Source organism: Myotis davidii, unplaced genomic scaffold, assembly GCF_000327345.1.
Source record: "Myotis davidii unplaced genomic scaffold, ASM32734v1 scaffold663, whole genome shotgun sequence".
Lineage (NCBI taxonomy): Eukaryota > Metazoa > Chordata > Mammalia > Chiroptera > Vespertilionidae > Myotis > Myotis davidii.
In genome coordinates this window covers 6,358,295-6,372,572 of record NW_006295816.1, presented here as the reverse complement: position 1 = coordinate 6,372,572, position 14,278 = coordinate 6,358,295, and the positions used below count along the sequence as shown (strand labels likewise).

General features: G+C 50.8%; 1 protein-coding gene across 5 annotated transcripts in view; it reads left to right on the top strand.

The window, feature by feature from the left end:
* The window catches only part of TRAK1 (trafficking protein, kinesin binding 1), a 135,310-nt gene that overhangs the window by 16,670 nt on the left and 104,362 nt on the right, over nt 1-14,278 (top strand). For all 5 annotated transcript variants that reach the window (XM_015568392.1, XM_006770528.2, XM_015568395.1 and 2 more), the window contains exon 2: nt 2,534-2,728. In XM_015568392.1, coding sequence (XP_015423878.1) covers nt 2,534-2,728 — 195 coding nt within the window. The remainder of the gene's footprint in view (nt 1-2,533; nt 2,729-14,278) is intronic.

Below are 14,278 nucleotides of genomic sequence, written 5' to 3'. Positions count from 1 at the left end.
GGGAGACCATTGGTCTCTCCACCTGTGATCCCATATATTTTTTGCCTGCTCTGTGGCTGTCTTTTTTTTAAAAAAAATTAATATGTCTTTATTGATTTTTATTTAAGAGAGAGGAAGGGAGAGGGAGAGAGAGATAGAAGCACCAATGATGAGAATCGTTGATCGGCTGCCTCCTGCACGCCCCCTACTGAGGATCGAGCCCTCAATCCGGGCATGCGCCTTGACCGGGAATCGAACCACGACCTCCTGGTTCATAGGTTGATGCTCAACCACTGACCCACACTGGCCAGCTGTGTGGCTGTCTTATTGAGCAGTAAAGAGACAGGGACTTGGGAGAGCCTTTGGATAGCTGTTCTTCTGGGCACAGGTGTCTCCACCGTCTACCTGAGCGTGAGCGGCCCTGCAGTCACTGCCCTGCTGCCTTCGTTGCCTGGGTTCGAGCCAGGAGAGGGGCACAGGGCTTGGGCCTCCCTGCTCTGCTGCTGTGGTGCCCAGGCCCTTCCTGCTCCCTCTCTCGGCTCCCCCGGCCCGGAGCTCCCGGGACTTACCCAGCCTTTGCGTGTCATTTCCTCCGTGCGTTTCCTTAGAGCTGGTCCTTTCTCCTTTAGTTTGATGCCAACGTCCATCTTTTAGCAATACCCCATAATTTTGATCTCTTGTCAGCACCCTCTCTTTATTTTCCCCTGCTGTTGGGTTTTATTTCTCTCGAGAGTGTTTTTATTTGTGTATCTGTTTTTCCCTTCCTTTCATACATGGGCAAGAGGAATGGGAGACTGAACTGGTCTCCACCCGGATCCACCACCTTCGTTTTCTGCTTCAAGACAGGAACTTGGTGCAACCACCTTCTTAAGAATTGACTCCGTTGTATTCTTCTCTTGTGAATGGTTTTTCTCACTGAAGGCTCGTTTCTAGCCCAGTTAGCTCTCCTCTCTGGTCCAGCTGTGCACCGCGGGCGCCTTCATTTTTATGGGTTGACAGAACCACCGCTGCTCACATGAGTCATTTACCGTCATGGGTCCCAAATACTTCCTGTGAAATGGGCCGACACAGTGATTGATGCCAGAATCAGTTGATAGCTACCCATTAGCATTTATTTAATTCATTCCTCCTGGGGGTAGGAAGTCATGTAAGGCTGGTCCTGGGAACATCTGGAGGTTCTTGCCCCATTTATAATTTAATTACAGGCCTGCATTCATTGCTTTGTATGGATTGAACCACTGTCACAGGCAGTATCTCAGCCACTGAGCACAGTCTGGGCGGGGAAAGCGGGGGGATTGAGGACAACCCTGTATGGAGTGTGATGATGTGAGGCGTGGAGTGTGATGGTGGTGCAATGAACGTGAGATGTTTGCCATCTCACAGGGAGATGAGTCAGATACTAAAATACCTAGAAGGAGGCAGAACCTCATAAGTGCAGTGATGGACGTTCTGACAAAAGGCTGTGAAGGCAGTGGTCCCTTGGTATCCGTGGGAGATTGATTCCAGGACCCCCTCAGATACCGAAGCCCAGACATGATCACGTCCCTTACAGGAAATGGCGTAGTACTTGCGGATGACCTACGCACATCCTCCCTTATATACTTCAAATCATCCCTAGATTACTTATAATACCTAATACAGTATAAGTGCCATGAGATATTTGTTATACTCTGCTGTTTAGGGAATAATGACAAGGGGGAAAGTCCATGCCTGTTCGGTACAGATGCAATCTTTGTAGGCCTAACCACAGAGTACACATCAGCAATAGTGATGTGTACTCCCCCCACCCCCTTCGGCAAATATTTTCCATTGTGGTTGGCCGAATCCGAGGATGCAGAACCTGAGGCTGTGGAGGGCTGATGGTATAGAAGCGGGAAGACAGATGAATTCTGCCCCGAGTGCTCAGAGCACCAGTGTGTCGGAGGAGAGGTGGCATTCGAGCTGTGCCTTGATGGAGAGCCACCTGGTGCTCTTCTGGTGGGAAGGCCGTGAGCACCCAAGTAGGTTAAGGCCAGGCCCATGGCTGTTGCATGTACCATTGTGTCTCCTGTGTCTCTGGTACCCAGCACATGTTCGGATGGATGCATGGAAGGAAATGTAGGTGCGTGAACAGATGAATGAATGAATGAATGAAGTGAAAGCAAGACCCTATGTGGAAGGGGCAGCTTGAATGGTAAGAGAGCGGCAGATAGAAGGTAGGCATCTTGGTGAAATTATAACTGGTTGGCTTAAGCTAGGAGTGATGGAGAGAGAGTGGCCAGAGGAAGGCTGGGAAAGGAAGACTTGGCCCAGATGCTGAAGGCACAGGATTTTGCCTTTTCTTCACAGGAAGTGGGCAGCTAAGGGGCAGGAACTGTTGCAGGCAGTGCTTGGCACTAAGGGTGCATAATTCTGAGTCGTGACAGTGGAATTGATTGTTGATAAAGACCCTTGCCTGGCCACTCCGTGCTGCGGGGAGACAGCCAGAGACACCTGCCCTCAGCCACAAGGTTAGTTAAGTAGCAGCAGCGAGGACATCACCGGGTCTGGGCTCATTTCTCCGTCTTCCCTCCAGACGTGTGCAACAGCACCGACCTTCCGGAAGTCGAGATCATCAGCCTGCTGGAGGAGCAGCTGCCCCATTACAAGCTGAGAGCTGACACCATCTACGGCTATGACCACGACGACTGGCTCCACACCCCCCTCCTCTCTCCGGACGCCAACATTGACCTCACCACCGAGCAAATCGAAGAGACGCTGAAGTACTTCCGTAAGTCCATCCGCTCCGCGCGCGGGGCACCGTGGCGACCAGTTCTTAGCCAGCCTCACCCGAGGTCGTCCTGGTTCCAAGGCCCGTGCCGGCCGGCCAGGAAAGCTGCTCAGGAAGCATGGCTATAAGGTTTTAGTCCCTTAAAAGGCCTGGAGTTTGAGTGTTGTGATGAGAAATTTTAGAGTCGTGGGGAACAAGTACGAATTTCCTTTTTTTTTTTTTTTTTAGTTAATCCTCACCCAAGGATATTTTTTTCATTGGTTTTTAGAGAGAGTGGTAGGGAGGGGGAGAGACAGAGAGAGGAAAACATGGATGTGAGAGAGAGACATCAGCTGGTTGCCTCCCGCATGTACCCTGACCTGGGCCGGGGAATGAGTCTGTGACCGAGGTACGTGCCCTTGACCAGAATCAAACCCAGGACCCTTCAGTCTGTGGGCCCACGCTCTATCCACTGAGCCAAACCGGCCAGGGCCAAATTTCCATTTGAACCCACTTTCTCTTAACTGTACAGAAGAATTTGAAAATGCTCCCTTATCCCTCCAAACCAAAAGTACCCCGTGAGTTTTTACTGGGAAGGAGTGTGTCAGCATTTAAACCCAAGATATGGGGAACATCCTGGCCACTCATTACTTATATGACATAGCAAGACCAAGGCGATGGTTTCTGTGTCAAAAGCTAGTCCTTCAGGAGAGACCCACAATGGCCCTGGGGCAGCGAGCCAGGCCTGCGGGGGCCCCAGAGCCCCGCCTGGGAGGATGGGCAGTACACTAGGTGGGTTTTCAGTGTGTTTGTAATAACAAGGGTGTGGAGCCTGACTGCAGGCTTGAAAAAAACGTAATGATTTAGAAACGCCTACCAGTGCTCTTTCCGACGTTCATTCACGCGGTGCCTTTGTAGAAACATGTCACTCTGGAGAGAGTCGCCGCAGCCCTCTGACATTGCTAGCACAGACCAGTCTCCTTTCCAAGTGACATCATTACCTACCCGTGTGTCATTGTGTCACCTTAAAAAAGGAGCACGGCGATCCTGCGTCTACTTGGAGATAACTTGGTTCAGAACAGGCTTGCCTGGCACCTGTAAAGTCTCCTGTCGTTTTCTCCATGGACGGGTCTTCCGTTTTCGTGAATTGTGAAATCATTTATAATCAACAAGTCAGAATGACCAGTTTCTCCGTTAGTGTCTCCCGGGGCCGTTTTCACATTCCCTCTATCAGAGGCTAATAGGAAAGGAGTTCTACTTAAACCGCCCTGTGTTTTCATACCAACACACGCCCCACGGCCTGGCTGTGGGCGCCGCGGATCGTCAGTTTCAATGGGAATAAAAAGAGACGAGTCCACAGCAAGGCAGCGGGGAAGCGCGCTGGGCTTGTGCTCAGGTTCAGGTTGGCGCGGTGGGCCTTCTGGTGTGTCTCGTAGATGCCAGTGTCTCTTTGCGAGTTACTCCCAGTGTCTGTGCTGACAGGGACCTGGGGGACGAGAGCAGCCTCCACGGAAGGCTCCGGGTTTGGTTCCTTCCGACTGCCTCACAGGAGAATTCACAGCAGGATTGTTTTTCTGGAGATTTCTGCGTGTTACTTTCTCTCCCATGAGATTCTGCAGGAGCCTCATGGCCGTGTCTGCCACAGGAGGCTCCCGAGTCCCTCCTCAGACGTGCTGATCGGTCATCAGGTTCATGGTGTCATTGGAGCACCGTCGTGCGTGCTATCTCACTGTTTCCGGAGAACTTTCCCCCGAATTGCCTGATGTCATCCTGTAAAGTGTCGACCGTTTGGGCGGGGCTGGTTTTATTCTAGGGGAGGTGCAAGCGTGGGGGACTCGCGGTGTCTATCCACGCAGCTTCTAAAATCCGTGAGTAGCAGACTTGACCAGACCCTGCGGCTTATTTTCGGTTGGTTGGCTTTGCTTTTAGTTATCTATCTTTAAGAGAGAACAATAAAAGAAATCTTAATAGATTTGGAAGTGGGACAACATAGATTCTAGTAAAACCGGAGGAACCAGGATAAGCATTGAGCAGAGACTCCGAAAGTTCTTGGAGTACGGTTACATCCAAGTCTCACCTTCATCCTGCATTTTCCTCTGTGGTGCCCGTGCTTAGAGCAAAGGAGGGATGTTCTAGATACCGATTACATGAGTGACCAGGTGTTAACCACAGCGCTCCCGAGAGCAAGGCTTTCGAAGCAAGTTCTGGGACCCTCAGAGGATCTAGAGCAGCCGTGGGCAAACTACGGCCCCACACAAACACTCCAACCATGCCTTTGTTCCGGCCCTCCGGTCCAGTTTAAGAACCCATTGTGGCCCTCGAGTCAAAAAGTTTGCCCACCCCTGATCTAGAGAGACTGAGGAGGGGTTCTGCGAACTTGTAAAGGGAAAAGGTACATCTTTAGTCCCATTAGCTTCTAATTGAAACGCAGTGTTTCCTTTCATTACGAACGTAGAAAACGGCACCAGGGTATGAGCAGAATCCGTGACTTTGCCGCCAATAGACATCACGGGTATTTTCACGTCATGCTACAGGAGAAGCTGATACATTGAACCGTCACCTTGCTCCTCATTGCTCCGACAGTACATCTGTTGTTGGATGGTGGTATTCCGTGGGCTGACAGGGAAGCACTGCAGTCACAGGCTTTCTTCCGGCCTCAGTGTCCGCCCACAACACAGCTGGTTTCCTTGCGGTCCTCGGCATTTCGTCTTCACACCTTTCTCCTGAGGAGTGGCCCGGGAGCCCTGCCAGCCTGGCCGAGGGTCGCTGGAAGGCACAGGCTAGCCATGCTCTGTCTGTGGCGGCTGGGGTTTGTTTGTTTACGCGTGTGTCACCCAGGAGATGCCGTGACCCACAGCCCTGTGACTCACAGGTGTGTTGTCATGGGTGAGGTATGTGTGAGAAGATAGCAGCACCCTTCCTTCAGTTTAGATTTTTTCTGCACTGATTGGGGCAGGGGTTCTGTGGGTGGGTGTGAGTGGGGATGGGGGGGCTCCGGTAGCTTCCCCAGGTCCGGACCACTGATGAACGAGTCACCTATGCTGTTTCTACACCCATCAGAGCAGGGAGAAAACTCAGCTCCTTCCCCTACCTGTCCTCCCCTAGAGAGGAGAAACGACGCTTTGCCTTTGAAATCTGGCCTTCACCTGGGGAAGAGAGAGGCAGGAAGCTCCGGGTGTCCACCTGACCACATGGTGGAATGGCCTTTTTAGAAAAATTGCAACACTTCCACAGTCAGGAGGATTTTTTGGCTCCTGGTGAGTCTGAGACACACAGAAGGTGAACGTGACCCACAGCACAATGTGCCCATAGAGACGGGGCGGTCAGGGCTAGATGGGCCAACAGGAAGTAAAACGAGTGAACGTTTAGTGCTCACCGTGGGCCGGGCGCGGCTTTTAATGCTGTGCGTGCCGCTCGTTTAACCCTCACAGCGACCTTGATTTTAATAGTCTCGCTGCCCCCATCTACATATGGGGACACTCGGGCTCCTGCACAGTCACACAGCGAGGTGGGTGCCGGGCTTCACACCTAGGCTGACTGGTTTGCCTCCGTACCTTCACCCCTCTCAAAGCAGCTAAGGGAGAAAAAATTCTAGTTTAAGCATAGAGCTCATTTGGAAAGATTGGAAAAAAAAACCACCCTCAGTTTCCGAATATGTCAGTAGCTTCTTCATTTATGAAATATATCCAACATAGTCAACATTTATTGGTTAAATATGTTTTTAATGATTTTTGAGATAGAGGGAGGGAGAGAGATAGAGAAATAGAAACATCGATGAGAGAGAAACATCAATCGGCCCCTGCTGGCGATCGAGGGCATGTGCCCTGGCCGGGAATCAAACCCGTGACCTCTTGGTTCATAGGTCAGTGCTCAACCACTGAGCGACAGAGGCCAGGCCAAAATTTATTTAATTATTTATTTTTTAAAAATATATTTCGTTGATTTTTTACAGAGAGGAAGGGAGAGGGATAGAGAATTAGAAACATCCATGAGAGGGAAACATCGATCAGCTGCCTCCTGCACACCACCTACTGGGGATGTGCCCACAACCAGGGTACATGCCCTTGACCGGATTCGAACCTGGGACTCTTCAGTCCACAGGCCGACACTCTGGCCACTGAGCCAAACTGGTCAGGGCCAAAATTTATTTTTTATTCAAGGTCACTGTTCCAAGGAAGGCTCGGCCTGATGTAGCTGGCATTCACGGGGAGGTTTCCTTCTTCCCTGTGAATTTTGCCACCTTCCTGTGGCCTGTAGGTCATGCTCCCCTGACCTCAGGTGGGCACGACACTGTGCTGTAGATCTTCGGACATGTAACATGCAGCAGACAGCAGACATGAAGGTCGCCGTGTTGATGTATAGGTGGCTGCGGCTCCTTCTGGTTCCTCTTTCCATGGGCCACGCTACGTAACTTTTGTTTGAGGAACATTGATCAAGAAAAGAAATTTCTCTATGTCTCAGGTGCGTATGATCCGCTGGCCACTCACCTCTGAGGGCACCCAGGCAGTTCCTTTCCTAAGGAGAAGAGAAGGTTATGAAGCAAAGAAGGGTTTTGAGACATCATTGTGTTGTTTGCTTTTGCTGGAATGAATCAGCCAAGTATTTATCGAGTGCCTGGTATGCACGGGGAATCTTTTGTGGACTTGATTTGTTTGAGTTCCAGCTGAGGTTTTCTGGCGGAGGAAGCGAAATTGTCTCCTGGATTATTGACTTTCTTTTCTTTCCTAACCAGGGACTTTGCACTGGGTTGGGCCAATGCAGGAAGGTCTCCAGGCCCTTGGCTAGAAGTTTGTACCTTAGAACCACCTTCCTCCAATTCGCCCTCTCTGCCCTCTGCCTCTGATAACCATGGCCTTATTTCTTTTTCTATGAGTTTGGATTTAGGTTTTAATCCCCCTCCCCCCCAAATATAAATGAGATCATAGCAGTATTTGTCTTTCTCTCTCTGACTTATTTCACTTAGTGCAGTGGTCGGCAAACTACGGCCCCTTGAATGTGGCTCTTCCACAAAATACCACGTGCAGTGCGATTGAAACTTCTTGGCCACACTCAAGGGGCCAAAGAGCCGTGTGTGGCTCACGAGCCGCAGTTTGCCAACCACTGACTTACCATAATGCCCTCAAGGTCCAGCCGTGTTGTTGGAAATGGTGGGACTGCCTAATTTTTTATGGCTGAATAATATTCCATTACACACCACACACCACTCACACCACATACACACACACACCTTCACCCATTCATCCGTCAGTGTCTGTTTCTGATTTTCAGGGTCAGAAACCAGGGGTGCTTGGTACTCCTTTATGGATTTATGGGGCCTCCCCCATATCTCAGCCTTGGTGCTTGGCCTGTTAACGAACATGGTTTTTAAAAGAGTTAGGTTTTAAGAAGGCACCCCAAAGCCAGCACGCACGGCTCAGAATGCAGGCCTGGCCCAAGACTAGGCGGAAGGAGTGGTTTGTTTTTTTATGAACTTTTCAGAGTTTCAAAGATTTCTACTGGATCCCTTGTCAAGATGCACCCTCTCTGGGGAGAAGGGGACACGAGCAGATTCCCTCACGGTCATGTCTTGAAGAAACACTGATGCTTCGTGGGGGCCAAGTGGGTGGGGGCACTCGGATTTTCCTGACTTAAAAATTCAACTCCTGGGTGTAACAGGTTGTGGAAAGCTCAGTCAACACTGTGTAGCATTGGGGGGAGGAAAAGAGTTAGGTTTTGAAAATAACGTATCTTCTGGTCATAACAGCACACTAATTGTAGATAACTTGGAAAATAAAGACAAAAAGATGACTAATTTAGCAACCACAACTTATATTTTTTTGAGATTTTTTTTTATTGCTTTTTCTTCTCTAACAAACATGTTACATATTTGGGAACATAAGGCTTTTTTACTTAACGGTGTATTTTGACCATTTTCCCATAGCATTTAAATTCTTGAAAATCCCTATTGCTTACTGTTCCATCATTTATATCTAACCATTTGGTCTATTATAAGGAACCTCAGTTGCTTCTCATTTTTTGTCAGTAACACATAAGTGAACATCCTCCTACATATGCATTTGTCCACCCAACTCATGATTTCTTTAAGGTGTATTTCTAGAATTGGTTTACTGGGATTGAAGAGGTGACGCTTTCTAAGTCTCTTTGATCTGTATTATTAATAAATAACTTATGTAGTGATCACCCCTGACAAATCTAGTACCACCTGGTACCATACACAGTTATTACAATATTATTGACTGTGTCCCCAACGCTGTACCTGACATCCCCATGACATGAAATTAAGTACAAATTGTCACCATGGCTGTGACCTTGAAGAACAAGAACAAAGGGAGGGGAGCTGTTGAAGGGTCTGCTTCACTGAGGGTAACGAGACTAACAGAAATTTGAGAAGAGGCCACATCAGACATCAAGAAACTGCTGGGGAGCTGGACTGAAGACCAGTCATAGAGATGCATCCCTCTCAGCACCAGGACGATCACAGCCAAAGCATAATGTCTGTGCGATGCTAGGGAAAGGGACGGCCCGACTGCAGCGTTGAACTGACTGCTTTTAGCTGCACAGATGTCTGCAGAGCCGAAGGCGGGAGCGAAGAAGCCCTGGCTGCACAGTCATTTCCCACATGGGCCACACGTGGTCACAGGGCCACATCTGGTCACGGTGCCTCATGAGGTCATGGTGCCACATGCGGCCCTGGTGCCTCACATGGTCACGGTGCCACATGTAGTCACGGTGCCACATGAGGTCATGGTGCCACATGCGGCCCTGGTGCCTCACGTGGTCACAGTGCCACATGAGGTCATGGTGCCACATATAGTCATGATGCCACATGTGGTCATGGTACCACCTATGGTCCTAGTGTCTCATGTGGTCATGGTGCCAGATTTACCCACCCACGTGGTCCCTAGGCTTACTTCATCACCTGCCACCTGGCAGCTTTCATTCTTTCTCATCAAACCCGATTCCAACGTTATTTTTTTCTCTTTCTTTTAAAAACAAAAATGCTTGGCAAGTGATTCCGTACAGATTGACCGTTTTCCTTTTCCTGTTCATCCAGCATCTTTACGACAAAGCGGGATCGGGCCCCGCTGGGAAATTGACATGACGGCTCAGCTTGCACCCCGTCCACTACTCCTGGGCACTGGGCTCAGGCCACAGCCGTCCAGAGTCGCAGCAGGCGCACGATCGGGGACCCTTGGAGTTGGTGTTTGGAAGTCTGTGACATCTGCTCCGTGACCTGCGGGTCCCAGGAGTGAGGTGCCCAAGTGGCCCTCCCAGGCTGCAGGCGGCAGACTTGGGTGTGCGGCACGTCCGAACCCTGTTCCTTCTCTGCCCCTTCTCCGACACACAGCGATCTTAGTAACCACCCCGAGGCCAGGGGCACTTGGCTGTGCGGTGCTCCACCGAATGCTGTGTCCCTGCTTTGGGGTGTCTTCTCTGAAAGCCAGGCTTTGTCCTCCCCAGCACCCCCCTACCCCCCGAGGTGGGACAAGTGCCTGAAATGAGGTGGAGACGGTTTGGGAGGGTGGTTGACAGCAAGCTGTTCGTTAGCAGCCTGCCTTCTGCCGCGGGAGCTCCGTGACTGGCAGCCGCAGTTTTTAAAAATCAGAAGAACGCTGCCAAAGCATCCTGTTAGGGAATCTTCTGTAGCGAGTGGAGGGAAGGCCTGCCGGGAAGGCCGTGTTTCATGAGGGCCCCGCCGCCCCCCCCTGGAACGGAGGGTCAGGGCCCTTTGGGGCTTCCCCTCTGCCTTAGGCTCCTGGCTGTCTGTCCTCTGCTGCGGACGGAAGACCAGCAGTACTGTTTCCTGGAGGGGGGAAGCTCTGGAGACTGGGAGCGTGTTCCAGAGGGGGTTGCGGCCTGAGAGGCTCAGCTTCAAGCAGGAGGGAGAGGCCCGGGGAGCCAGCCTGGCACCACCCGCTGGTCACTGGGCAGCCAGGGCCTCGGCGTGGCCTGTGCTGATCGCCAGGGGGCACGGAGGAAGGTGGCCTGCGGCAAGATCTGTCGCGTCTGGGACCCTTTGGGGCAAACTCATAATTCATAACTTTGATCCTCAAGTGTACGTGTCTGCTCACCTCTCCACTGTATTGAATAACAAACTATTGAACATTGTCCCAGGTAGACATACGAGTATATGTATAACATTGGACATACGTATATGACTTTAATGCAGATGCTCCCACAACTAATCATTAGAAACTTGAGAATTTTATTGAAGTCTTTTGAACATTTAAAGTTGATGACAAATGTATTTATTTAGTTAGATTTCCCTTACGGTGGCAGACAGGCTCTATCGGAGTCTCTGACAAAAGGGAACATAGACTCTGCCAGGCTGCACGGCAGGGCCAGGCCCCCCTCCGACCTGGTGTGGTTTGTGACCACAGCGCCAGGCTCTCTGTTCTCTTACCTGCCTCCTGGTGCCCTACCCGGCAGCCTCCCCGGCACAGAAATGCCAGACGGTGCTGTGTCAAACAGACACACGCCCACTCTCCCCTGCTTCTTAAAGTGGATTTAAAAATATCTCCTCTTCTATTCCCTTTCCCTCTCTCTGTCACTTGCCCTTTCCGTGTTGATGTTCATTGACATTCACGGCCTTTAAAGGCTCGTTTCCTTTAACGATTATGAACTACTTTCTTTTCCATGTTCAAATTGTCACCCCCTGGCCCTTGGCTGTCCTTGTAAGCTGGCTTCTGTGCTTCTCTCTTCTCCCCCGGGCCCGTGGGGGGCAAGCGGTCTTTGCCTCCTTGCGAGGTGGTTTGCAGGCCCGCCTGGATTTTTCCCGCCGTGAGCATGAAATCAGCAGTAATCCAAAGAGCCCCTGTTAAGGTTTAACTCAAAGCCCGGGCACTACACTATTGAGTGCAGTGATGTGGGGAGTGGCTTCCTTGTTGGGCTACTTTCTTGACGGAGCTGGAAGTCACATTTCTTTTTAAAACCACAGAGCCACATCGATATTTTCTCTTTTTTTTAATGTGTTTTTTTTTAAATGTGTTTTTATTCAGAGAGAGAAGGGAGAGGGAGAGAGACAGAAACATCTCTGAGAGAGAAACATCATCAGCTGCCCCCTGCACGCTCCCTACTGGGGATCGAGCTCGCCACTGAGGCGTGTGCCCGACCGGGAATCAACCAGTGACCTCCTGTCCCCTCTGTACTTATTCATACTCTCTCTGCTTTCTCTCTTTCTCTTTTTCTTAAAAAGTCAATGGGATCTGTGTCATCGCTGGACTCGATGTAAGTTTTGTTCCGTAGCGCATTACTGTTGAGAAATGTCACCCCTCCCCACCCCACGGTCACTCCTGCTCGTCACTGCGAACTCAGTGCCTTTGAATGAATTCTGCTGGGAAAATCTAATAAATGAGGTTTCCACTTCATTTCCCTGATTATAGCTTAGAAGATGGTACTCTCTTTTTAATAGCTAGCACTGGCTTATTTCCTGTTTGAAATAATTAGTGATGAAGATGAACGCAAACTCGCTCTGTCCCGGGCACTGTGCTAAACGCTGTGCCATGCATTCATTCCTGGAAGCCTCGCCCGTGTGCTGCGGGCACTATGGCCACCCCATTCAGCAGATAAGACTCGGGGGTCTAAGAAGGTCACAGGGAAGGTGAGCGAGGAGCCTGGACCACACAGGTCATCTTGACTCCGAAAGCCCACGCCCTTAACTATGACGTTAAATCGCCTGCCATTAGTCTGTCCATCCGTCCTTCAGTCAGTCCTTCCGTCTGTCTGTCTGTCCATCTGTCCATTATTTTTTGTTTTTATGGTGATGCAGTATGACTAGAACATTTCCTTTTAACACACTTACACACACACACACACACACACACACAGTCAGTATAGCTATCACTATATCCCTCCCTCCTCCCCCCTCTCCCCTCTCCTCTCCCCCTCCCCATTCATTCAGCCTACCAGCCTTTGAAGAGCCTTGCCATTCCCAGCAGGGTCTGGAGACCAGCAGCAGTGCCTTCCCATGGGGACCTAGTTGGAATGCCCTAGCAGTGGTTCTCAACCTTCTGGCCCTTTAAATACGGTTCCTCATGTTGTGACCCAACCATAAAGTTATTTTCGTTGCTACTTCATAACTGTGATGTTGCTGCTGTTATGAATCGTCATGTAAATACCTGATATGCAGGATGGTCTTAAGCGACCCCTGTGAAAGGGTCGTTCGATCGCCAAAGGGGTCGCGACCCACAGGTTGAGAACCGCTGCCCTAGAGGGCTGTCTCTCCCTACAAGTTTATTCCTCGAGGCTCTCAGTGCCTGGGGAAGAGCAGGGGGAGGTGGTCCATGGGTCCCTGTGGGAGAAAAGCACCCCTTCCAGGCGTGGTGTAGGGACCTGTACTATGGCTCCTCTGCACGTTACACAGTCCGTAGCGGGGAGTTAAGAGGGAACCGGCACCAGGGCCACACCGCTGTCATCGGCCCGACACCCAGCGACCGTCCTCGGCCAACAGGCCGTGGGGTCTGTGGCAGTTTTGTTTTTAGAGCAACAGCTTTCAACCCAGACGCTTTTGCCCCGAGGGACGTTTGGCAGCATCTGGAGACGTTTTGGGTGTCACATCTTTTTTTTTTTTACAATATATTTTTTTATTCATTTTTTACAAAGAGGAAGGGAGAAGGAGAGGGATAGAGAGTTAGAAACATCGATGAGAGAGAAACATCGATCAGCTGCCTCCTGCACACTCCCCACTGGGGATGTGCCCACAACCAAGGTACATGCCTTTGACTGGAATCGAACCCGGGACCCTTCAGTCCACAGGCCGACGCTCTATCCACTGAGCCACACCGGTCAGTGGGGTGTCACATCTTGGAGGAGCAAGGATGGTGCTCCTTGGTATCTAAGTGGGTACAGCGGGGCTGCTGTTAAACACCCTACGATGCCTAGGACAGCGTCCTCGTGCACGCACGCGCGCGCGCGCACACACACACACACACACACACACACACACACACCCCTGGGCACAGACCGATCCAACCCTAAACGTGAGTGGTGCTGAGCTGCAGAGATCCTGCCTCGGGAGGGTTTGACCTGCAGTGGCTCTCAGGTCTCTCTATCAGCAGCTCATTTTAATGAGATATTTCAAATGTGCCAAACACCAAGAACTAATAACTGCTAACTCCATTTTTTTAAAGGAAGTAAAACATTACAGGTGTGTTTATAAGGACAGTTTCAAAGCCCCATTCCCTCCCTCCCTCCCTCCCTCCCTGGGGCAACCACCTTTCTGAAGGCGGCTGTCCCCTCTGGGTGTGTGTTTTTGTATGAGTGCCTGTGACATCAGTACGACGAGGCACGGGCAGGCTGGGTTTCCCGAAGTTTGAGCAAAGGCATGAGCAGAGAGCAGGACTGTGTCCAGATGAAAAGGCCTCCCTTTTCCAAGCGATTGACGTGTCCTCAGTGGCAGGCCAACATCTGGGGAGATGCTTCCCCTTTGAGTTCAGATCGAGGAAAGAAAGCGCGAAGGAACGGCCGCAGATTTTCCAAGGTGGCCTTTTGCAAACGCAGCCTCTGTGGTGGCCCAGAATTGAGCTCCTAAACTTGTCCTGGCGTTGTTGGTGGTGAAGCCCCGGCCCCCCA